General features: G+C 42.2%; 1 protein-coding gene across 1 annotated transcript in view; it reads left to right on the plus strand.

The window, feature by feature from the left end:
- The window catches only part of CPNE4 (copine 4), a 457,901-nt gene extending 431,183 nt beyond the window's left edge, over positions 1-26,718 (plus strand). Inside the window, exon 16 of the mRNA XM_063452171.1 lies at positions 24,372-26,718. Coding sequence (XP_063308241.1) covers positions 24,372-24,503 — 132 coding nt within the window. The 3' untranslated portion in view covers positions 24,504-26,718. The remainder of the gene's footprint in view (positions 1-24,371) is intronic.
- The last annotated feature ends 912 nt before the right edge of the window (positions 26,719-27,630 follow it).

Consider the following 27,630-nt stretch of genomic DNA (forward strand, 5'->3'; position numbering starts at 1 on the left):
TCAGCGTTCACACTAAGCAGACAAACGCTCGGCACTTTTCTCACCTTGTTTACATATTCGTACGTAATCTACCGAATTAGCATATACAGTTATACACCATATTATTACCGGTATCCTCTTATTCCGTTCGGTCAACCAGGACCTATATATTTCGTATAAATTAAGCTCGAACACTATGCTCTAACACATATTCGGTTAAATCTTATTATAATTGGCTACGGTATGCACTTCGGCCTATTTTACACGATTTCTACCTGCTTTTATGTATATTCCCTGTTACTACTGATACCTACTCACCTGTTTGGAGTTATATTTAACTTATTTAAATACCAGCCTTTTGTTTTTCCATCAATGTTAACCAGTTAAATTTATTTTACTACATCCACTACCATTATAAAACATACGGTTCCTATATATATATATATATTTAACCTATAAATACATACTGTCATACGTCACATATACAAATAAATTATTTTTCTAATCATAATACCCGGTACATCGACATATGTACTAATCATTTCCCATATAATCACGCTGTCACATATTTTTGGCTTTACAGAGTGCATCGGTTTCTCGCTTTTCTGCGCTAAAGTTGTTTTTTCAAGGTCTTTATTACAGGAACAGGTATGGTATTTTTATCACTTTGAGTCATCAAGGTCTAGGCCTAAAAAAATTCATTTAAACTATTAAGCTTTTATTACATACTACCACATCTGTTGTTAACTACGATAATTTTCTTCGGTTAACCCTTAGCTCCAGTATTAACCTAGGCTTCCACCGGTTCTACACTGGTAAAACCTACTACGTTTAACAAAATCTCTGTACGTCTAACCAAGGTATAGTTCTCTATTTCAACTTACAACTGTTCATACAAAGCCCTCACGTGGTCTCAATTTTTATTACTACTTTGTCAAAGGCTTACGCCCACGGTACGTTAACTCTTTATTATCTTCTACCCAGACATACGGTCTTACGGCCTTCAGGCTCTGGAAAAACACCAAATCCTGACCCGGTACTCAGCCATACCTTCAGGTACTTACGCCCTTCCCAAATACGTCCATTGTCCAACCCAAGGCCTCATTCAGCCTTCTCAAAAATATCTAAATCATCCAATTCACACACCCTAAACCTTCCAGATCCCTCAACGCAGGATCACACATTGCGCCCCTTACAAAATACAAATCATACGCCACCACGATACGTATAAATACATCAACATCTGTCTTAAATACCCAGGATTCTTCCTCGAGGACAACTACAAGACAAGACTCACTACATTAATATTACCAAAAGGTTCCAGGGACCATTTGCAACCAGTCAAGGTTAGTATCCACATACCTCTCCAGTCCTCGCACTAGACCCTTTAGTATACAGTCGAACTGGCTACAAGGGTCTAGGCTAATGCCTTAGCTTACCCTATTAGGAAATCCAATCCCGCGAGGCATTCCACCCCCACCCCACCTCAACACGGAGGTACGGCCCCACGCCCAAATCATAGTTAGAAACCTCGCATGCCCTACTATAGGGCTCTAGTCAGGGCCTCACCTGTCACGGCCACACGTTTTGATCTCTCTTTACTGTCACCGAGAGGCCAACATCCCGCCACCACGTCTGTGGCAACTACGTCATAAGCCAAATCATAGGTAGAGCCTCTCACCGCCACTTGGCATTAGCAGGGCCTCACCTACCCAAACATTCAACAGTTAAACTCTTCGCTTCGGCATCTAGCATTACAGTCCAGTTCTTCCTTTTACTCCACCCCCCACACACCCCCAACTTCCTTACTCCCTCACTAATATATCTTCACATAATAATTCCTTTTTAGAATGTCCCAAGAACCAATGCCAACTGAAGAACTGATAGAAGACATACCGTTCACGCCAACCAGACCCGAGTCTCCAGGCGATTCACTCACCCTTTCAACCCACACGTCCTTGAGAGCATGGACTATTCCCAAAATTACGGCTGAACTTAGGCTCAGGGGAATCCCCTTTCCGGCCACAGCCAGAAAAGCTGAACTTTATAGGCTACTGACCCACCAAGCCCCCGAGCCTAGGCCAGGCACTAGCTCTCAAGGACAACCACCAAGCTACAGCACGGCCAACCAGGATACCCTGGCAGAGATCTTGGCCAATCTACAGACCCTCAATAACAGGCTATCTAAGGTGGAGAGCGCCATCTCCTCCCCAGGTACTACCACGGTAGTCCCAGCCCCTATCACGGTAGTCCCAGCCCCTATCACGGTAGTCCCAGTCCCTATAACGGCTGTACCCGACATACCAACATGCCCTCCCATACCCCCCCCCACAGCACCAGGCACAGCCATTACACCATTTGAGTCACCAGCACACTCCGTCCCTGACTCTATCAAGAAAGATATCCTAGACGGGAAGGATGTGTGTCTGGTGTCTCTGCTCATAGCCTCTCAGGATGTTCTTGAGAACAAGGCTTTCAACTATGGTGACATTTCCGTGGTGCTCAAGACAAGGGATCCCAGGCTTAATAAAAAATTGTCTATACCCCAGTTTGTGATAGCCTTCAGGATATATCGAGACGTTATTTGCACGGTGTACCCCCACAGGATAGAAGAATTAGACCTTTATCTGCACAAGGTGGTGGATCTAGGCATCAAGTACGGGGGCTCCTCTTTCTATGACTACCACAAGTCAGTGTCAGCGAAGGCGGCGACCCATCTGAAGCAGTTCAATATTAAAATGAACTGGGGTCAGATGGACACAGAACTGTTCTGTCGCCACTTCGCTGGACTCAGGCCCCCGGCTTGTGCCATATGCAACTCGACATCCCACATGGCGGACTTATGTCCAGTCGAAGCAGATCCCACCACCTCCACCGCCACCTCTCACTCTACTTTCACACCTCACTCCACTTTCACCCCCTACAACAAGTCATCGGGTGGTCTTCGGGATAAGCTAGGTAGGCCCATCTTCTTTCTAGGGAAGGCGCAGGTGTGCAATAACTTCAACGCAGGCTCCTGCAGTTTCAGCACCTGTAGATTATTGCACATCTGCTCCATATGTTTCAGGGCACATACAAAGACCATGTGCCCAGCCAGGTTGTCACCAAACAAATGACTAACCGACATAAACATCGACAACCTGGTTTTTTATCTAAGGTCTCACCCTAGCAGGCATTTGGTGGATTATCTCACCACAGGGTTCACTAAAGGTTTTCTCACGGGTATAGTAGCCATTCCCCCAGGTACACTAGAATGCCCTAATCTCCAGTCAGCACGTTTAGACCCAGTCTCCACAGACACCCTCATTGCCTCGGAGATCACGAACGGGTTCATGATAGGCCCCTTCACCTCTTCACCATTCTCCTCCTGGCGCACTAACCCCATTGGTATTGCTATTCACAAATATTCTAATAAAAAACGTCTAATTATTGATTTATCGGCACCGCACTCCTCTTTTGTTCGTAGCATAAACACACTCATTCCAGCAGACGAATTTTCACGTCAATACGTAACCATCGACGACGCCATACAGTACATCATATAATCTGGTAACCGACCCTGGCTTAGCAAAACGGACATTACAAACGCTTTTAAATTACTACCCATGCACCCCTCACTCTGGCACTTTTTTTTTTAAATGGCGTGGGAAATACTACTTCTCTACACGACTCACTTTCGGTTCTCGTAGCAGCCCCAAACTGTTCGACATTTTCGCAGAGTCGTTATGCTGGCTGCTTCTGAACATCACCAGGTGTCACTCCGTTATCCACTACCTCGATGGCTTTTTACTTATAGAGCCCAGGTCACCATCACCCACAGCAATCAATAGCACTACTGCACTATTTGCTACACTTGGAGTCCCTTTGTCCCCAGCAAAAACTATAGGCCCCACAACTAAATTGACCTTTCTGGGGATAGAACTGGACTCGGTTAACCTTAGAGCTAGCCTCCCTCACGACAAACTGGCACGTTTGAGAGGGGAGATAGACTTGTTCCTGCGGAATGATGTTTGCACTAGGAAGGAACTTCAGTCCCTTCTCGGATCCCTGAAATTCGCCATGCGCATCATTCCGCAGGGAAGATCTTTCATATCCAGACTTCTTTGCCTGATGCACGGAGTTCCGGACTCTGGCACAGTTTCTTTGGACCCCCACGCCAAGGCTGACTTAGCTATGTGGGGGAAGTTTTTGAAGGACTGGAATGGAATCTCCATGTTTATCCCCCCTCTCTCCACCTCTTCACCCATCATCCACACAGACGCAGCAGCCAATACCGGTTTTGCAGCCATTTTCGGGAACCACTGGTTCAGGGGCCATTGGCCCACTGATACGGATGCCTTGCCAGGATTCAGAGAGACCTCAGCACTATTTGAAATTTATCCCATTGTGGCGGCCGCACACACCTGGGGTCATCTCTGGTCTGGCAAGGCAGTCAAATACTACTCAGATAACTCGGCAGCTTGCGAAATCGTTAACAAAGGGTGATCATCTTCCCTGACCCTCATGCGGCTGATTCGCAAGCTGACCTGGTTGGCAGCATCCGGCCAGTTTCACTTAGTTTGTTTTCACATCCCGGGTATTCACAACACGGCCGCTGACGCTCTTTCTCGTTCTCAATTTCAGGCATTCTCTCAGGCACTCCCAACGGCTCACCTACAACCATCCAGGACACCACGGTTCCACGAACTAATCCTGGATTAAGCACACTCTTGAACCACGCTAGAGCACTCACTCACCAAGCATTATCACCAAACACGGCTATCACTTACAATAGGGCACTTAATATATTTAATAAATTCACTGCAGAGTTTGGTTTACAAGGTGACTTCTCTATTCAAACCATGGTGGCTTTTGCCTCTTTTTGCCACCTACACCTTAAACTATCTCACAACACCATTAAACTTTATCTCACGGGGGTCCAGCACCACAGCCTCACCTATTTTCCTAACAACACTCCTTTCCTATCTTCATACCCCATCAAAAAGGTTTTGAAAGGCATATCAAAGGTTTCACCTCCACTCGCTACCATTAGATTACCTATAGATGGGCCTATCTTCAGGTCACTTAGCAATCTCCTTGACACAGCCCCATTCGACCTCGGCACAAATACGGTGATCAAATCTGCTATATATCTCGCTTTCTACGGTTTTCTCAGACCTAGAGAGTTCACCATAATTTGTCAAGGAGATATTAAGCTAAGCCTTAAAATATCACACCTCACTAAAATAGAGGATCACTACCTACTTTCGATCCCTACAACTAAAACCAACCGGTCACTACACCCTACTATAATTCCTCTCTTCCCTACTGATAATGCCTGGTGTCCGGTAAAAGTACTAGACCACCTACGGTCAACTCTGCACGGTCACCTACCGGACTTTCCACTCTTAACACTACAAGGGCACCCGTTAACCACAGCAAAATTGATGGTTCATATCAGAACTCTGTTATCTAAGCTCGGACACAACCCGACTGCATTCTCCAGGCACTCCTTCTGTATAGGAGCCGCCTCTGCAGCCTCTAGCACTAACACACCGGTCCATATCATCAAGAGACTGGGGCGGTGGAAATCCTCCATATATACTGCATATATTCCACAGCCGGAGAAAGAGCTTCGCCAAGCTTTCAGGAATTTGGTCTTGTAAAAAAATGCAATAAAGTGTGTATTTCTCGAATTTATCTTTTGCCCTCTTTTATTTACAGGCCCACTCGTACGTTGGTTTCGGCACACCACAACCAACTTTGCTCACTGTTACTATCCATTACGTATTTAGATTCCGAGCACAAGTTAAAAGGCCTGAACTTGTGGAGGCCTGAATTTGTGGGAGGAGTAAGTCCCCTACTTAAACTCCCAGCCCCTACGCACCTCTGCCGTTCAGCTGATTGTCCCCACCCACCTACACCCTGTTATAATTACATTCTCCTTGGTGGGACCTCTTTTATTTACAGGCCCACTCGTACGTTGGTTTCGGCACACCACAACCAACTTTGCTCACAGTTACTATCCATTACGTATTTAAATTCCGAGCACAAATATATATATATTTACAAGTAGAGATTGTAGCCGTTTTAGTCCAGTGATGTAGATGTAAAAAACAGATACATTTGTATCTTGTAATACCTTTTTTATTGGACTAACAGAATTTTTTAATGACAAGCTTTCAGGAGAACCTCCCTTTCTCAAGTTTGAAGCATTTCTGAGCCAGAGAACACATAGAATTCAAAGTTGAGTTGTGATACAGGGGTTAAAGCGACATGAGTGCAGAGAGGACACCTTGAAAATGATAGAATATAGAAACCATTCTCCCAGAGGGTCGAAAATATCTTGTGTGAAGATCACAGAGTGAGAGGGAGAATAAAAAACAAGCAAACAGTACAGAAGATGGTGCTAGAAGGGGAGAGTTAAAACAAAATAAGTACTTATATTAACCCCTTAACGTCGCTAGGGTATTCTATGCCATCCCCATTATAGTGGTCTTTGAAACCGTTATGGCGGCATAAAACACCCTAACGGCTTTAAGCCCCAGCGCCCAGCTTCTACTCACCTCCGCCGCAATAATCTTCTGGGGGACTGCATGACAGCCCAGGCATTCCCCCCTCGACAATTTAGGCTCCCAGGGGCAATGTGATCACTCTGAAAGAGCGATCACATGGCAGGCATAGCTGTCTATGCAGCTGCCTGCAGGGGGACTGCCTAAAGTCCCCCTGCTGGTCAAATAAGATAAAAACAAGTTTTAATAAAGCAATCAGTGTAAAAAAAAAAATATATATATATATATATATATATGAAATTATATATATATATATATATATATATATATATATATAATATATACAAAAATAAAAAAAATATACATATAAATAGCTATAATTGCATAAATAATTACATAAATATACATGTAGGATTTAAATACATATTTATGTAAATATATATTTAAATTCTATGTATATATTTATGTAATATTTTAACATAATTAAGTCATTTTATTAATTATACCTTGAGGGACCAGCCTGACCACCCAGGCAGCAAGTCCAGAGAATTTAATTTGCAAGTCCTATGTTTATCCCTGTAACTTTCCAAAACACCATAAAACCTGGACATGAGGAGTATTAATTGTAGCGGAGAGCCGATCTTGCACAGCTATTCTCCACTAGAGATTCCAGTGAGGCTCAGGAACAAGGTGATGTTAAGTCCATAGGCAAGGTTTCCAGCAGGTAAAGTAATACAGCAGTATCCCCATCGCAATCCCAATAACTGGACGACACACAGTTTCAGGAGTAGACTGACAAGCTTTATTCCACAGTTCCTTATAAAGCCCTCTCCCATGCAAGGGAGGAGGTTCTATCACTTAAGACATTATCCAATCTCTAAGTAGTAACCTCCCACAGATCTCCTCCCCTCCTCTAGCATCATAATCCCCTTATTGTGTACACAGTTTTCCCCGAGTTTTGGATGTACCCTAAATACTTGGGGTACATCCACAAATCCAACATCCCCAGATAGCTCTATTCTGGGGGACCAACATACTTAAAAATTAGCCCATTCGGATGAATGGTTCGTGAGATATGGGGTTCCAAAGATTTGACCGACCGCATGGGTAAAGTATCCGAAAACAGTTCCATGCATTTTGGCCCTGCGGTCGGTCACAAACAAGGGAATGAAAACAGGCGAATTGCCTGTGTTATAGAGCCTGGAGAGGGTTTGAATGAATTCCCTTGTTTATGGGGCTCTTTCTACCGAACGGCGGGTCATTCGGTAGTTTCCATACGAATTTCTGGAAGTATGGAGGTCTCAGCGGTGTTTGCCTAGTCAAGTGTCCGATTTTAGTTCCAGACACTCGACGGCAAAACACCGCTGTTCGGTAGTTTAAGATGGCCGCCGCCACGTGTTTGTTTCCCGAATGGCGGCCACCCAGAGGACAAAGACCACACTGCACTGATTGCCAATTACCTGTTTGCAACATTGTTGCAAATGGTAATTGGAGGCACACTCATTCCTGGGTGGTCTGGTTGTTCGGTAGTTTCATTCCCTTGTTTTATTTGAATGATTCTACCGAACAACTAGAGGAATACAATTCTTTACATACATTTAACTGTCATTATACCCGGATACCATGCTTTCTATACATGTACATACACATTAAACCAGCCATATGACCAAATACACTTATTCTCATACATGTCGTGGGACAGCCCGGTACCAATCCGCTACATTAATGTACTTGGGAGACTTCACTGAACACAAATATGTGTGTTATAAAACAGTAACACTTATCACGATGATGATATAACCAGTAAACGTGCAGTTTTTGTGTAAAAAATACAAAAGACAAATATGAACGCTAACTTTGGCCAGGGTTTGTGACTAAGTGGCTACTAAAAAACACTGGACATACTGCATTTTGAATACACTGGGTTATCTACTTTTACAAATGGTATGCCAAGATGGGGTTAATTTTCATTCCTAGGCTACCATACAGTCCCAAAAGCAACATAGGCCCAGCAAACCAATCTGGCAAATTTCAATGGAAAGACCTGTATTTGACCCCTGTAAGTTTCCAATAACTCATAAAACATGTACATTGGGGGTACTGTGGTACTCGTGAGACATTGCTGAAGACAAATATGTGTATTTTTTTTTTTTTTTTTTGAATTCTTTATTTTGGCGTGCATGAAAGATAACAGACAGCTTTCCTCGCCACAACAGCGTTTGGAAGCCGAAGCATAATACAGTTATTATACAGTTATGGCATTGAAACAGTGCACAATTTTTAAGTGAAAACAAGCTTATACGTTGTGAGGCAATATATGAACAGTATAATGGTAAAGACAAACAAATTGCCGATCGTTTAAGCTAGAGGTATGCAAAAGTTACTAGATTAATAGACATTAACTGAAATAACATACGAGTATGCCTAAAGGTTAAAGCATTCGTTTTCAGGCTTAGAGTGCTAACATCGCTTGGGTGGGTAGTCAATATAGTATGGTTTCACATTAAATAGGAATTCAAGAATGCATAGCTGCATCGATATTACAGGCACCTTTCCCTGCTCTGTTACCAGGACAGGTGGGGTATACACTTAGACAGAGCAATGTGTCATAAAACCACAGTTGGTTTGCGTTATTAGCCACGGTCATGGTACGGTATCACGATTATAAGGAGGCTCATACATAGAATCGTTTGCAAAATAAATGAATGAACAAACCGTAATGCGTAGCCCAGCGCGTAATACACAACATATTATTCAACAAGGTTAAGTTAAAATATATATGAATGAATACATGCCAAGCTATGATAGCAGGCATTATAAGCGTGTAATCCCATATAAATGGACAGTGCACCTGTTAGTGTATCGTACTAGGAAAAGTAGACAGTTAGGAGAAAAAACATATTATTATGGACAGGTTTGTTTCACAATTTAAGATGCTGATAATAATTACTAGTTCAACTTTATAATGGAGTTCAAGAGCTGTATTTGCAGGTTAAGCTATGCTTTAGTAGATGTGCTAGGCTATGTACAGGGTATTTGTCAGGTATCACATGTGAGTGTCTATGGCATGAGATATGCTGGGTGCACATGTGATGGTGTAGCATTGCTCACAGGTGCATATACAATAAGTGTGGTGTTTCACTAGGGTAATAAACATGTATGAGTTATAAAACTAAGTGTGTTAATGTGGCCCTGGCTAGAGAGGCAAGGCTGGATAAGGATGGTGTGAGTCAGAGTCCTCTTCGGCTGCGTGGGCTTGGTGGTGTGGTGGCTGTCCTAGCCGTATGATGGCAGTTGGAGTCAGCCTACTCCTGTCGTCGGTGCCAGCAAAGCACATAGAGAGTCCAACTGGGTTTCAGCATCGCGTGTCAAGTAGGCTGGAGGGATTCCGCTGCTGCCTCCCGGTCCTCCGTGAGTACCGTGGGTGGTGGGGGTATTTCTCTGGCGGTTTGGCCATTTCTCTACTCCCCTCGTGGTTTTGCAGGCCGGAGTCTCTGTGTGTCCCAGTGGTATGGGAGCGTAGCCCTTCTGGGTGCTGTTTGCGGCTCTCTGTCGCTGCTTTTGGGTAATGCGCTGGCAGGCCTTGGCTGTGCTTGGAGACGGCCGTGTCCCAGCCCCTCGAGTGCGCCATTTTGTTTTATTTAGTGGCAGTTCTTGTTTGGGAGCCCTCCGAGTCGGTCGAGATCCATGCCAGCGGTGTCGGATGCGCGGTCTGTGGTTTTTATGTCCAAGCATAGTTCTCGTTTCTGTCAGCGGCAAGGTCAGTCGTTTGGGTTTGGGTTCGTGGGCCCGTCGGGAGCTTTGTCCGTTTTGGCGCCCATTGCTTACTTTATCTGGGGGAGGGAGTTTGCGCCTGCTTAAGGAGTGTGTCGGTAATACCTTGGGTGAGCGTGTGGCCTTATTGTGAGCCTCCGTTTTTCGCTCTTTAACCGCCATCTTCTCCAAGAACTTAGTTATTATGGCATCTAGCCTGGCCATGAGCTCGGGTCTCTCTGCAGTGTGATTCCACGTGGCGGCGGCCATTTTGCAGGGCCGCGCCTCGTCTCTCCGCTCGTTTGCCTCTTCCTTTCGGTTCTGTGCCCGTGTGTGTCCGCTTGGACCGGGATAACCCCCGCCGGTCGGGGGGGGGGGGGGGGACAGGTTGTTGGCAGGTCAGTTTCTCTGGTTTGTTGACTGGGAGAGCGGCCGTCTCTCCCTGTCGCTGTCGCGTGTAGGCCCCAGCCAGCCATCTTGGGTTCCCGATCACCGAATCGCTCGTGGAAAGTGTCAGGCGTATCAGCGGGACCTCCTTTATGCAGGTAGGGTATCCCGGTAGGTGTATGTCTCGGTTTTTGGCGAGTTAACGGTGCTAGTCGGTGAATCCAGCAGGAGCTCAGCCTTTGTGCGTCTGCTCCGCTTGCTGGCTTGGCCCCGCCCCCCATATGTGTATTTTATTGCAATAAAATCTAGCAGTATTATGACATTCACAGTTAAAATGTCATGCAGAACTTAATTTCTCATACCTTTTTAGATTTTGTTCACTTTCATTTATGTTTCATATATACATATTTGATATGAAATGAAAGCCCTGTTTCTCCTGAACATAATATAACAAGTGCACTTAATATGAAAGAGGTGAATTGCAGTTGAACAGACATATAGCGCAAATTCCAGGTTTTGTTTACGTTTTGTTTTGATCACAACTTGTACAATTGGTTCCGTCCATATGGGGTTAAGAATGCATGAATTCCCATCCAAGAGTTACAGGATATGCATGAAGGCTCTATATTCAGCATACACAGACACACTCACACACATGTACATATACATATAAACTAGTAGTGTATATGTACAAGTATACACAAGTACATACACAATATACACAAGTACATACAACAATATACATATAAATACAACCAAATGCACAAATATATGTACATGCACAGCTACACATACATCCACACACAAGCACCAATACATGTACCTACACATATACAAATATATGTACATATTATATTATTATTATTATTATTATTATTGCAATTTATATATATATATATGCATATGTACACATACACACATGTATGCATGTATATACACACTTTATACATACACACAAACATATATATGTATATGCATACACATACACATGTGTATTGTTGTGTGTGGCTGTGTTGTCTGTGTATATGTGCTGACACAGTTTGCAGCTAGGTTTTTTGCATTGACTGGTCCCATTTTCTTTATTCTTCACCTCAGTGGGCAGCTTCCTGTTGATTAGGTTTTGTTGGAGGTTTGGTGGTTGTCTGAAGGTCAAAATAGGTGTTTTAGAGAAAATGTTTTTCAGAGTCTCATCTTCTGTTAACATTGGTTGTAGGTATTTAATGATTTTCTGTATTTCCTCAAGAGCTGGGTTGTAGGTGACCACAAGTGGTTCTAGTGTAGATATTTTTTCTCTCTGTACTGTAGCCGGCACGTGCGTGGAGTTTTTACAGCAGAGTGGATTTGTTTGGTAATAGTCTTTGGTTTGAAGCCTCTCTCTCTCATAGATTGGGATAGTACATTTAGATAGGAATTACGGAATTATATGGGAATTAAAGACCTACAACCAATGTTATGCATACTTACCCGTGGTTACATCACCCCCACGCACCTGCACAGCCTTCACTCTGCTGACCAAACTCAATACTGTCTCGTTCGCATTCGGACCAATTCAATCCAGCCATTCGACAGTCGGTTGCACATTTGGCTACATCTTGACGCTCATTATATGCTAACTAGTTTCAGTTAAGTCACATTCTGCGACCTTTGGTCGCTCATAAGTTCTACACATGTTACAATGCATTCAGCCACATGTTCCACTCAATTTTAGTAACCATGTGTTAATCATATTCAGCCCTTTCATATATTTAGTTCTTCAGATAAAGCAATTATTGTTATACATGTTGTATGCCTCAAGGATTCAGCGGTTACTCTAGTAATTAGTTATTTACTTTCAACCCTATTCCTACGTGCAAACTATGTATACATAAATATTAATCTACATCTTTCAGTCATGTTTTTGAGAAATCCTGTCAAATATTGTTGACGGCCATTGCGATATTACGTCAATATCTACACTCTTAGAGGTCTTAACCTGGATTCCGGGCAGTAAGTTCTGCATATCTGCCTTCTGGTCATTTGACTCTGCAGGTACGTATTTTTAGTTAGATAACAATCTCTACAATGTTCGCAATACGGATCCTTCAACCATCATTAGTTACACCACAGGTTATACTACTGGCTCATCACTACCATACCTTGTTTTATTACTACCCCTGCATAACCAATACCCCTCAACCGTTCAATGACTTACACATCACTCCACTTCTCCTGTTATGTCCGACTCAATCTGACCACCCTGTACCTCAGTACTCACATTGTGCCATCTCTTAGCATCATACGTAAGTTCCTTACTCAAGGCCCTCACTAGGCCATTACAACACGCTTCATACGTCCTAAATTGGGTACACGCATAAGGCATGAGTTCAGCTATCCCACAACTTTATTGCCTTTAATCAAACATGTCCTATCATATTACACATGCGCTATTTCTTATAACAGCCACCCTGCCACTCTACTTAAAACCATACTGATGAAGCCTACCCCTAGCTGAACTCTCAGAGGGTATATAATCCCTTATCATAAACATAAGCCCCACATCTAATATTATGCCACTTCAGTCAAGCATAATTCCACTTATGTTATGCAGAATCTAGCCACCAACATCAAAACACGTACTAAATTTATCATGTTGGTCATTTAAATTTCCCTGGTTTCGACCTTTTAATCGGCCAACATCATACATATTCCATGCTATTATTGATTATTCCTCTACACAGCTACATATTAGACCAGTTCACATAAAAGGTATTATATACGGCCCTCTCCTTTTCCCTGGCCATCACATTGTAGTGGATTTCTTTTATGCAAACCAATAAGTTTGAATGACTATCTGTTCCTGTCCAAATTAGAAATAATAAAGTTGCGTGCACGCAGAAGTAAATTCACACTGAGACACGAGGTTCAGGTTAATGAAAGAACTTCAGGAAATGTAATGGCAAGAGCCCAGAAAATGGGTGCGCAGACCCTTATAAAGGCATTATTACATCACTGGAGAATTCAAGATAACATAGAATTATAAATCAGTAATTGGTTAAGTGTTAAGTGGTTCATTCAAATGCCCTCCCTACTGGGTGTGCCATCTTATGTCATTACTGTCGTCATGAAGTTCTCCTCCGGATTCCAGCACCATCTTGTTAGCACGAGGTGTTCACTCGATGGGAGGGGTGCTTTGGCAGCCATTTTGAGTAGTTTGGCACTGTTATCTTCAAGGTTAGTTCTCAAGGCTTTTAGTAACTTCACATTTTATTAAGACTAACATGCAAGCTAGTTGCTACAATGTTTCATTCAACAGGAATCTATGGTTCCGCTGACGCACACTTTCTTCTAACAAAGCACAAAGCATTCTTTAAGACAATTTTTATGAGGCCTAAAGACAATTTTTATATGAGGCCTAATAATTCTACAACAACATCACTCCTGAAAACCTTTGTACGAATAAATTGCATTAGCCATGCACGATCAATACATCTTATACAGCCCCTTACCCTGCAACTCAGCTCTTACGTCACTTCCAGTGTACTAGAGTCAAATTCAATACTATCATACTACACTCAACTAATGCATACGGAATAAGTATTACATAATTATTAAGGTGATACCAATGAAGCTTTGGGAAAATCATCTAAATTATTAATTAAAAGGTGATTATCTGCATACTATATAAGCGCTACATTTTTCATTGTTTATCCTATTTATTGGTGATGTTGGAAAGGTGTCACACCAATGTTTAGCTGCTATAATTGAATACGAAATGTATATATACTATATTTAAATCCACTCAGAAGCACTATTACCTATTCACTTTTTTATAAATTACATGTGGCATACAGCCTGCCACAGCAATGCCCTACATACGGCCCTCACAAGGCCGCCACTCCTACGTTACATATGGCCCACCCCGGACAATCCACTACGCCTCAATTTCCGGATCCTCATTTGGGCATTTACATATGACTACGGCCTCGTTCGGCTACTCAATTCCTACCTATACGTCCCTCTGTCAGCATTCACAACTCTAGTCACAGACAGTCACTGGATCTCCAATGTTAATTTTTTTGCTAGGAAACTAGATACGTTTAACATGCTCTCATTCATACTTCAGGTCCTTCTAGCGGAAGGTCGCACAGTGGGAACTCTCAGATAGATGCAGACCTATTCGTTATCTCTTTCTTATCCATACATATTGATTAAAACTTTGTCCATCTACATATTTCAACCCCCCCCCCCATTTCATCTAAGCATTGACCATTTCTACTTTTTTATCCTGTTGTTGACAATTTAACTCTTAACCGCAACACAAGTATGTTGGACCATTATCTCTAATAGCAATTACACCTTGCTGCACGTATTCCCATTAGCGTTCCCATTGTGTCTTTAGGTTTCTCCAAACGATTCCTTTTTTCGTCAATCTTTCTTTTATTAAGGCATGTAGAATGGGGTACAGAAGAAAAATTGGGGGAAACATTCAAGAGATTTACAGCATAGGGTTGTTACATCAATCAGAGAGTAGATAATGTTTCCAGGATTGCGATGCCTCATTTTTTAATATTTTTGTTGATAAACTTTAGCTTGAAAATACAGGCTATGGACCATAAGATCCGATTGGTAAGTCGCAGAAATATTATATCCAGACCTCTGGAGAAACCCGGTTAGACAGTATACGCTCAATTTAGGATTAACAGAACAAGCTTAACTTAAGTGGTACAAATTAAAGTAAAGATGTCAGGGTGAGGATCAATATAGATGATAAACACGGCTTAATAGCGCAGAATCTTGGCAGTAACAGGCTAATAATTGGTCTAGTAAAACATGGGTAGAAACACGTTGGGAATTTGCGCCAGGCTTAAGAACAAGAAAATCTTAATCATCATGAGGATAATTATCCGATCCCAAGAGTGTTATAGAGTAAGAGACAGCAGGGTGGCATGCATAGTGGTAACGAGAACGGCAAAACTATATGCACTTATTATATCGTAAAGAGCACAGTAAGGCTAATTTGTTAAATGTAAAGAGACAGGTAAAACATCATGCTGTGTAAGTTCCTTGCAGGTTATGGTTATAAAAGAAGCTAATAGGTTAATCCAGCTTGTCTACAGCAGCATCGGCTAAGCAGAGATATGACAGTATGCGATCAGCTGAGAATTTACTCTCTGAGCTGCCACTATGTTAGAGCTGTACATACTAGGTAGCAGGATACAGTGTAAAACTGAAATGACATGGTACAGTTCAGTTATAGACATGCAAATATATACATAATAACTGTAGCATAACCTTATTGTTGTGCAATTGGTTCGGGTAATCCGTTAGTGCTTCTCGTCAGTACCACTGCACATTTTATCACACTTAAAAAGCCCGAGCAAAGCTCTCTGCTCTATGTCAGGGTATATGGCCACTATGTTTGCTAAGACAGAGCTAGAATCCGTACTGTATCATGCTGATGTGAGTTATTAGATGCTTAAAGTCCATAGTTCGGTTGGTCAAATTGCAGTTACTGCGTCGCGGGCTGGATTGTTAGATGGGGGTCGCAACCTGCAGGTTCCTGGATTACCTCACCCGATGCCTGTTCTGGTAGCTCTGCTTGCATGACCGGGTAGACGTGGGTCGCGCCAGCTCCCTCTGGGCAGTATCGCCGGCAGCGACTGCAGGTGGGTCAGCGAGGAATGGAAGTGGTTGCTGCAGGGGGCTTCTCCCTTCCTCCGGGCATAGTGTGGGGTTGGCACCTTATGTCCACAGACTCGGTTGCCTCTCGGGGCCGGGTCTTTCCCATTATGGGCGCTGAGGAGGATCTTGTTGGTCATCCGCCGCCTGCGGCGGGCGGCTCTCCGGCGATGTGGTAGGTGTATAGGAGGGAGTCTCCTAGCGTACCCCTGCCCGGGTGGGTGTACCGCCCGTCGGTGCGTGGCGGTTGTTCCTGGGGTCTGCTCACTCTGCCTCGCAGTTTGGGGCTGCCTTGACTCTTCCATGCAGTTAGAGGTTTGGAGTGCCATCCGCTCCTCCAACATCTCCCAGAAACGGTTGAGCAGAGCGTCAAGCCGCTCATGCAGAGGCTGGGTGGAGGTTTGGTCTATAATTGGGCCTGTTGCCGCCATTTTAGGTGCGGTCGCTTGGTCTCTCGTTTCACGCTCTCGGCTGTTCTCACCCATTACGCTTAGTTCAGGTTTCGGGTACAAGCTTGTGTGGACCAGGATATCCCCCGCTGGTCCTGGGGGGGGGGGGGGGGTTGGAAGGCCCGATGCTGCGGGTGCTGCTTGTTTCGGCGGGTCAGGAGAGCGGCCGTCTCTCCCATCCCCCATGCGTGGTAGGCCCAAAGTTCCCGGCCCGGTTTCTCAGCATATGTGCAGGCTTGTAAGGTGTCATTCTGTGCCTCAGTTTGCATGGTGCCGGTTGCTGTGTTGGCAGGACCGATTCAGGCAAGATTTCCTCAGTTTATCGCCGAAAATCGGGCCCAGGCTCGGGAGCTCGCTGAAAGCGTGTCTGCTCAGCTCCCCGGTCAGGCCCCGCCCCCTCTCCAAACGATTCCATCACAAGCTTAACCACACATTAGTTGGGCTAGGCACATATATTTCACATACTTCCCAGCAAATCATTAAATCCTTATTCCTCTACATTCCTTAGGGATAGATCAACTGGCTGTAAAGGGTATTGGTGCTAGCCATATTTTAGTCTAATAGTAATTGTGTCCCGTGAGGCCAACTCCCATCCGCACACGAAGGTATTCGCCCATCGGCCCAACTCATAGATAGAGCCTCGCTTGAACCTCTTCAGGTTATTACACAGGATTTCATCTGTCATGGCCAGTCGTTTTGAATCTCTTATTTTTCAATGAGAGGCCAGCATCACTGCCACTTCGTTTGGTGGCCTCAGTCCCGCGACCAAATTCATAGCTAGAGCCTCTCATAGCCACTTGGCAATTAGTAGGGCCTCACCATCCCCCGTTTCAGCTAATTTCTTCGCCTTTCAGCACTAAGCAAGTCGCCAGTTGATACAGGGTTACACTCTAACTGCACAGCTGACACATTTAAGCTTTACTTCTTACTTCATAGTACCAATAAATAAACAAAACTGAAAGACAAAAGTAATGGCTATCAGAAAATAAGAGGGAACAAGACAGAGTAATACGTGGAAGCTCGAAAACTGGAGTGAGTGGGGTTTCACCAAATCCCAAGGATTAACGTAGAAAAGATACAATTGATCCAGGAGCTTTTACAATAAAAAGAAGAGAATGCCTTATAGTTACACAATAAAATTCTAATTTCTAAAAATGAGGAAATTCTTAAAATGCAAATGTGTGTACTCAGGCAGACAAAGTTATACTCAGTATAAAATCACAGCATTATGTTTCATAGCAGCAAATAGTCCAAGTATAAATATATAAGTCCCAAATTGGATGAATAATATATACCAGTCTTTTAGAGTGTGTATCATAAACCACCTTTGATCTGCTGGATGAAATAGCAAGATCAACTGGGGTATTTATGAATTTATATACTTTCAATACAAGAAAGATCGAGTGCAAAAGTAGAAAATTAGTGATAATTCAAAAAAATAGATCCAAAATGTCAGTAAATAAACCAAAACATAAAAATGTAAATGGAAATAAAATAAGGGCTAATTAGTATTGCTGACTAACAGCCAAAATGCTTAGTCTCTCACCGAAAAAAATCTGGGCTGACAGCCTGAGAGTGATAATTGTGGCTGTAGCAATCAAAGATAAAAAATATATTGTGGCTGTAGCAATCAAAGATAAAAAATATAAAAAATATATTGACTTTAACACAATATATTTTTTATCTTTGATTGCTACAGCCACAATTATCACTCTCAGGCTGTCAGCCCAGATTTTTTTCGGTGAGAGACTAAGCATTTTGGCTGTTAGTCAGCAATACTAATTAGCCCTTATTTTATTTCCATTTACATTTTTATGTTTTGGTTTATTTACTGACATTTTGGAACTATTTTTTTGAATTATCACTAATTTTCTACTTTTGCACTCGATCTTTCTTGTATTGAAAGTATATAAATTCATAAATACCCCAGTTGATCTTGCTATTTCATCCAGCAGATCAAAGGTGGTTTATGATACACACTCTAAAAGACTGGTATATATTATTCATCCAATTTGGGACTTATATATTTATACTTGGACTATTTGCTGCTATGAAACATAATGCTGTGATTTTATACTGAGTATAACTTTGTCTGCCTGAGTACACACATTTGCATTTTAAGTATTTCCTCATTTTTAGAAATTAGAATTTTATTGTGTAACTATAAGGCATTCTCTTCTTTTTATTGTAAAAGCTCCTGGATAAATTGTATCTTTACTTCATAGTACGTCTAACACCTAGTTACAAGGAGGATTGCAGCCCGAACTCCCCGGCAGACCCTCCACAAATATACTCTGTACTCTGCCACAAACAAGATATTGCTAGGCCAGCCCCTTACTATCCTGGAACAGTCCCAAAATGCTGCTAATCACAGATACAAGGAATATCATTCACATGTACAACTAAGCAGCTTACGGCATAGATTCAGGTTTTACCTACCCCGAGTTATGTAGACGGCAAGGCGGAAATGCACACTGCGACTACATACATCTTTCAACCCTCATTCGCATCACAACAGACTGGAGAAATGGAAATCTCCTAACTCAAGTGTTACTGACTCCCACTCGGTGTACCTACTTTGTACCCCTTACTTCCAACCTCTCAATAACATCACCTGTTACAATCTTACTCATGTTCCCCCTTCTCACGTCATTACACCGGCACATTTTTTCCCTGTCCATAGAAGTCAGAGACTTCAGTTGGTTTCTTGCTATTGCCTACTAAACTCTGTAGTGGAAAAGGTGTTCTGCAGTGACTAGTCAGTAGATTTAAAACTAGGGACCCCGATCATAAAATCCGTCCATGCTACTAATTACTGGACCTCTCTACAAGACAATGCATTTCATCCTGGTAGTTGCTGTGTCGGCTTGCAGATTATGCCTCATCTACTCCCTGTTTCTGTGACACATTCAACTATATCCTCCTTTTCCCAGGCTATAACTACTGAAGTTAACTTTGGCAATTGGGCTTTTATCTCAATACTCACCATTCCCCGCTTCTGGGCAAGTTCTATCAAGCTTAGCAGTTCTGTTACTATCCCTCGGAGCGTGCAAGTACATGACCCTACTTTCTTACCTGAGAGTTCCTCTGTCCAAGTCTATACTGTAGGCTCCTCCATCAGTCTAATTGCTTGGTATGCAACTGGACTCAATTTGCTATAGCTCTGCCTCCCCAGAGGCATGGCCTGGAATACCAGGGAGCATGGAAACCGTCTCGGACAACCTTTAATCATAGGGATATCCAAGGTCTCCTTGGTTCTCTTAACCTTGTCATGCATGTCATCCCATTTGGTCACCTACCAAAATTACACTGCTACATTCGTCACCCCTGTTCTAGCAGACCTGTTCGGATGACTGAACTTCCTTTCTATCAGGAACAAGAAGCTACGACCATTTCCCACAGGCTGTTAAGCCCATTTAGCCTGATGCTGCTGCTGCCCACGCGGGATCAGCAGCCAGCTTTAGGACACCTGCTTCTGCAACATTCAGCCCTCTGTTAAACTAATCCTACCCTCTTTTAGTAAACTTTGGCTTGGTAGTGTACCCCACATCACCACTGTTTGACAGGGGTCTCTGTAGGAGGGGGTATCTGTCAATTGCTACCCAGACAACACATCTGGTGCAATTCATTATGGTCTGTTCTTCCCACTCACAGGTCAGCTGTTTCTTGCAATGTTTCCAGGCTCCCAACACACCAACCTTCCTAGTCCGCATATTTATACAGGCTGTCTCAACATAACAACTGTTGACTTTACTCAATCCCAACTCCCATTCGGCTACCAAAATGATCTACAATGCCATAAACATTCTAAACCCTTATACTAGATTAGGTTGTCTCATGACCTTGTTCGATTGCAGGCACACATGACATTCTGCCTGTACCTGGCATTCAGCTGACAGAATTTGGCCACTTCGGTTCACCATTTCGTCCATCCGTACTCTATCATTACCTTGGTGGCGTTCATACCCCTTTTTTGCCACCTTATCCTTAAATTAGCTTACAGACACACAAACCTATCTCAAATCAGCATTGTGCCCAGTCTACCAATAGTTCCATTACCTGACACTCCAGGGCTACACGGGCATACGCCTCTCTCAAGATCACACCAGTATGTACTAACGTCAAATTGCATTACAATCATCAGGACTCCTAGCCTCAGTACAACTCGAATACTGGGACTTAAAATCCTCAACATACATGAAGATATCTCTCAACCAGAGTAGGATTTGAGGCAGGCATTTAAAGAATCGGTTAGGTACGTTAACATGCATGAATTTGTCTATTGAACTTATATACAAAAACGTCGGGAATCTGGCACTCTTCCTAGTATAAAGCAAATAAACAACGGTGCTGCACAGCATAAATATAGAAGATAGAAAAAATTAGAGCACTTAGTGGATTTGATCCAAGAAGTAAATCGTGTTGTATTCAAAGCATCAATGCTTCGACCCATAGGTCTTTATCAAGATCCACTGAGGGCTCTAATTATATATGTACTGTATATATATATATACAGGGCTCGAGTCCTGCAGGAACGCGTGGGAATGGCGTTCCTGCACTTTTTTCACAGGAGGAACGCCGTTCCCCCTGCAGGCACTCAGGGGGCGGCAAAAAATTCCGCCCCCAAATGCCCTGTGTTCCCCCTGTCATGGGGGGGCCACCTGATTGCCCCCCCCCCCCCCCCGGCGGGCTGCTCTCCCCCTGTCACACGCGGCGAGGGAGCTGTGTCCTCTCTGCTCCCTCTCGCCGCGTGGGTTGTCTGTTGATGCAGGGAGCCGGAATATGACGTCATATTCCAGCTCCCTGCATCAGAAAACGGCGCGCGGCGAGAGGGAGCAGAGAGGACACAGCTCCCTCGCCGCGTGTGACAGGGGGAGAGCAGCCCGCCAGGGGGGGGGCAATCAGGTGGCCCCCCCATGACAGGGGGAGAGCAGCCCGCCGGGGGGGCAATCAGGTGGCCCCCCCATGACAGGGGGAGAGCAGCCCGCCGGGAGGGGGGCAATCAGGTGCCCCCCCCCATGACAGAGAGAAAGCAGCCCGCCTCACTGCAGCCCCACTGGACCCCAGGGACCCATCCATGCCAGCTTTCCTAAAAGGTAGGGAGGCTGGGTGGGTGGGCAATGTTAATTTTAATACTTTGTATATGTATGTCTGTTAGTGTATGTCTGTTAGTCTATGTATGTGTGTGTATGTTAGTTTATGTCTGTTAGTGTATGTGTGTGTTTGTGTCAGTGTGTGTGTGTATGAGTGTATTTACGTCTGTTAGCATATGTACGTGTGTGTATGAGTGTATGTGCTTCTGTTACTGTTTGCGTGTATGTGCTTCTGTTAGTGTATGCACGTGTGTGTGCGTATGAGAGTATGTGCTTCTGTTAGTGTATGCACATGTTTGCGTGTATGTGCTTCTGTTAGTGTATGTTTGTAAGTGTCTGTCAAATCAGTGAGAGTCTGTTTGTCATTTAGTGTGTGTGTGTGACTATTAGTGTTTGTCTGTCAGTGTGTTTGTGTGTGTCTCTCTGTCAATGAATGAGTGTGTCAGTGAATGTGTGTGTTTGTCACTGAGTGTATGTGTTACTGTCAGTGTGTATCTGCCAGTGTGGGTGTCTGTCAGAGAGTGTGCTTAGAGGGACACTATAGGCACCCAGACAACTTCAGCTCATTGAAGTGGTCTGGGTGCAGCGTCCCAGTCCCCTTAAACATGCAAGTGTAATTATTGCGGTTTCTCAGAAACTGCAATAATTACCTTGAGGGGTAACTCCACCTCTAGTGGGACTAGAGTGGGACAGCCACTAGAGGGACTTTCGGGTGGTTAGGTGACCAAAATTCGCCTAACTGATGCTGGACGTCCTCACCCTGTGCATGAGGACATCCAGCATCTGCTAAATACCCATAGGATTTTAACCCCATCCCTGTCGAGTGGGGGAGGGGAGGACATGAGGGAGGGGGGGCACTATAGGGAATTATAGTGCCAGGAAAACAGCTTTGTTTTCCTGGCACTATAGTGGAGTCTAAAGAGGATGGGGTGGGTTCTTAATCAGGAAGCGGTGCGCCCTTGACAGGAAGGGGTGGTATATTTAGATTAGGGGGTGCTCAGGTATAGTCATGCCTAGGGCAGCACAAAATTTAAATACACCACTGTGTGAGTGTCTGAGTATGTGTGTCTGTGAGTGTCTGATTGCATGTGTGTGTCTGAGTGTATGTGTGTGCACGCGTTTATATATGCATACGAGTGTTTTGTTTTGTTTTTTTTTTGGGGGGGGGAGTAGTTCCCACACTTTTTTCCCCAGGACTTGACCCCTGTATATATATATATATATATATATATATATAGCATTTCAGCGTTAGGGACTTAAGATGTATCGCTGATTGCAACTAGTTGAAACCGAATGTTCAAGCTTAATTTCAGCTGCATGCATCTAAATAATAATATACAACTTCTAAATGTAAATGTACAATAATTATAATGGACATGCCCTTCCTCTGTAAAACAAAGCATGACGTATCCGATTATCTGTGTATTAATGACACTGAAACAGACACTTTAGTTTGAATCGTATTAATTAAAATAATTGCCCTAGTTAGCTCCTAAATAGTCATTTATGAAGAATGCTTTTTTGTATTTTAAAATACCCTGCCATTCACTTTGATTTTAAGTTATTTTGTGGTCCACCTTCTACTCATATTTGTATGTTATGATTATATAGTATTTGTGTCTGATTTTTTTTAGCTAATAATATATGCCTCAATTTACTAAGCTTTCCGATTCAATACTGTTGGAAAAAAATTCAAACTGAGTTATCTAATAAAAATAATGTTTACTTAATAAATATATAAATCACTTGGAATATAAATAAATCATTTGGAAACCTTTCTACCAGTAACATTAAGTCATTTAAAAAGCTTAGTAAGTCAAGGCCATAGTTTATTTTTTTCCTTTCATTGCAACTCCCTTTTTTGTATTTTGCTAATTGTTTTTGTTTAAAAGTTATACACACGTTAGAATTTTCCTTATGTATAATCAGCAAGTTGACAAAAGTTAAAGGGTTACTCCAACCACCATGACCACTTCAGCTTTTTGAAGTGGTCATGATGGTAGGTGTCAGTATGTGCAATGTTTCAGCTACATCCTGAGATATTTGAAATTGTCGCACCCCCAGCAAAAATGACATCGGCAGCCTAGAACTCTTTTCCTGGGCTGCCTAATATCAATTATGTGCATAAAATACATCTGTTGTCAGCAAACACTGCACAATGACAAAATAAGTAGAAATCTTCTGCCTACAAGGAGAAGCTAGCTCCCCTCTACCATCCTCCCCTCCCTTCCTTTGGGTGCTTCCTCCCGCCTTCCTCCATCACACATTTTTTTTTTTTTTTTTTTTTAAACCTTCCTCATTCTTCCCTACTCTCTCCCTCCGCCCCCTCGCAGTTCTGGAGGGAGACAGTATAATGGTCTAATCACGTGCTTCTTTATAACTTCTTTCGACTCTATGACATCCTTTGCTCACCTAATTATAAACTAATGTTTGTTAAATATGTAAATAATATTGTACGTTTCTTTGGTATCAAAAAATTGTATAAACCCAAAAAGGATCAACATGTAAGACATTGATGGCTGTTTCATTTTTTTTCTTGTTCTGTTCTTTACAAATTCTAGGCATCGCCAGCTGCTCTTGCAAAAAGTGTTTTGGCTGAAGTTCCCAATCAAGTTGTGGACTATTACAATGGCAAAGCGATCAAACCAAAATGCATGTCGGAATACGAGTCTTCCAGGACACTAGGACCATGACATTTTTCGCTCATCTTTTAAAAGTTCTATAATACTAATAATCCTAATAAATATATATAGCACGTTTTGGTGATTTTTAACCTAACAATATATATTTTTTTCTTGCATGTATAGCTGGAGGCTTGGATCATTATAGCAGTTGTATTGTTAAAGACTTTTTATGAAAAAAAAAAATTACAGCATGTCACCTTGATAAAAAGGCAAACTGTATCTTTTTTATACCGATTTGTTGACAATTTGCTAAATTTCTTAACATATTTACATTGTAGAGCCTTTTAAACATTTATTAAAAGGACATAGCCAACAATATGGGTTTTATCTGCTGGGAAAATAAGAGAAAGGATTATTACTTATAATTTTAGGGGGTTAATGCTGGCAGAAACTTGGATTGGATTTTGCATGTCAGAATCACTATTTTATAGTCCTTCTAGTAATTTATCTATTTGTTGCCAAAAGTGTTCAACTATGACCTTTTGTAGAACATGCACAACTCTGAAAAATAATTCATCAGAACACTGAGGTTTCAAATAATTGTGACATCAAGTCCAGTAGATGTAGATTTTTACAATATGCATATATATAATTACTTCTGAATTAAATCAAACCATGTTATTGAATAAGACCTACTTTTAATGCACATATGGTAGCAATATAATATGTAGCACACTAAGAACCTGCCTCATGGATTTTACAGTCTTCAAACACAAGAGATAACATAGATGTAAATCATCAACCAACATTATGAATGGCTTCAGTTTTTAGATATACATTTAAAAGAGCACTCTAAGATATATAACTACAGTGACTCAATGTAGTGGTTTTGCTGCTTATAGTTCATTGGCACCGTCCCTTGGTTTAATATTAAACCAATTAAGAACTGTTTCATATAAGTCAAAGGTGGCCCTGGAGCTGAGGGACCACCACCATATATCAGCAACATTGATGATGTAGAATTATCACTTCTACATTATCAATAACAATCTTGTCCAATATGGGCAACAGTGTTTGGCTAAGAGACCTCGGCTAACATGGGCCGAGCGCTTCAGTTAACCACTGTCACATTATCAATATGACTCAGAAGGTTCCAGGGGATCTGTTTATATCAAGCCATGTTTAAATTGTTGATGTTACAATGAGATGAGGAACCTGGACAGCTTATTTTAAGTACTACATCAAGCCATAGTGGTTATGTTGTTTAGAGTACCCCTTTAAAGATATGTAAAAAAAAATCTGGATCATTTCTTCTGGTATTTATTATCAAGATTACCAACACAATGATACATGAAAGTGCCATCTTGATTCTTCAGTCCAGTTTTGTTATGTATAATGCTTGTGAATGATAGACATGTCACCATCCTTAAACAGGCAAGATAGCAGCTCACAGCATTTTGGTAATCATATTTTTACATATCAAACATTTGTAACTCCACTCATCAAGATTACTAGTAGCAGATGCACTATATATTTTATAATGCGTAAGTCATTTTCTGGAGTATGATTTTACTTTGCTGTCTACATCTAAATATATATTATTAATGCTCGTTTTTTAAACAATAGTTTAATTATGTTTGTTTTAATCATATGTGTAACATTTGTGGCAATGAACATGCAATCTGTTTTTGCCTACAAAATCAAAAGTGTATGATTTCTTTATAGTATGTGCAATTACATAAACAATATGCTCCATAATTCTAATTCCAAATTTTTTTCTGGAGACCCACTGGCTATTAGAAGGAATGAGCCTGTTCGTTTCCAAATGAGCAGAAAATTACCCACAAATATTTCTATTGCTATTATTGACCTTTAAGGTATAAACCATTTACCACCACTTTTTGTTCCAAATAGAAACTTTGAAGTCTTTAAGATCAGCAGTCCAGCACTAGGGTCATTAACTTGCCATAATGTATAATGACTTGCTATAAACATTACACCCTTTAGTTATCATTGCAATAATTAGTGTTCAACATATAAACTTAAAAAAACAATGGTTCACCATTCATAAGAATGGCTTGAGAAAAATACATATGTTTCTCAAGCTGTTATGTGATCGGGGAGCTACTGATTTGCTTAAAGCATCAGCTGACATTCTAAGCACATCAGTGGCACCCATGTCTGTGGCAGTCCAAGGCGTCCTGCTTGGAGAATTTGAGAGCAGTGGCAGGACAGGGGCAGAGCTAAACAGCGCTGGAGAGACGATTTTGTAGTTAAACCGTTCATGAACATCACTATTTAGAAATATATTGATGCTTTTAAAATTACATCTGAACATAATTCGCTCTTACTTCTCAGCTTTAAGGATGAGGATAATTGATTTGTTAATGGTTTAACCCCAAAAGGTAACAGGTCCAATAAATGCTTCATTCTGATGCAGCTATTTTGGTGCCATGGGGTTCCCTTTTTATAATGCTCATTGTAGAAGGAGCATCGGGGGTTATATCTACTGACTAATTCTAGGTCAAAGTTCTATTTGAAGAAGAAAAATCACATTGGAAACCCATAGGAAGCTTATTGTGATCGCTTCACTTTTAGAACTTTAACCCAGGTTTTTAGAATTAATAATACCACGTTCCCATGAAAATAAGACCAGTCTTATATTAATTTTTCCCTCGAAAAACACTCTAGGGCTGATTTTTGGGGGATGTCTTATTTCGGGGATAACCAGTTTCAAGCATGCACTAGAAAGCAGGTCTACATTTGGGAGAATTCCCCCGAACATAGACCAGTTCAAAAGTGCATTGATTTCCGCAAATCTATGTTCAGGAAAACTTTCCCAAACATAGATTAGCTTACTCGCGAATGGAATCCCGCAAATCTATGTTTGGGAAAACATCCCCGAACATAGATTAATTTACTCGCGAATGGAATCCTGTGAATCTATGCTCAGGGAAACTTCCCCGAACATAGATTCGCTTACTCGCGAATGGAATCCTGGAAATCTACGTTTGGGGAAAATTCCCCGAATATAGATTAGCAATTGGCGACTAGGGCTTATTTTCGGGCTATGGCTTATATTACGAGCATCCCCCAAAAATAAGCTATGGCTTATTTTCGGGGAATGTCTTATTTTCAGGGAAGCAGGGTAGTTAGGCATTTTATAGGAACCTACCGTTCCTTTGTATGACGCAGG

The sequence above is a fragment of the Pelobates fuscus genome, chromosome 4 (genome assembly GCF_036172605.1).
Source record: "Pelobates fuscus isolate aPelFus1 chromosome 4, aPelFus1.pri, whole genome shotgun sequence".
Taxonomy (NCBI): domain Eukaryota; kingdom Metazoa; phylum Chordata; class Amphibia; order Anura; family Pelobatidae; genus Pelobates; species Pelobates fuscus.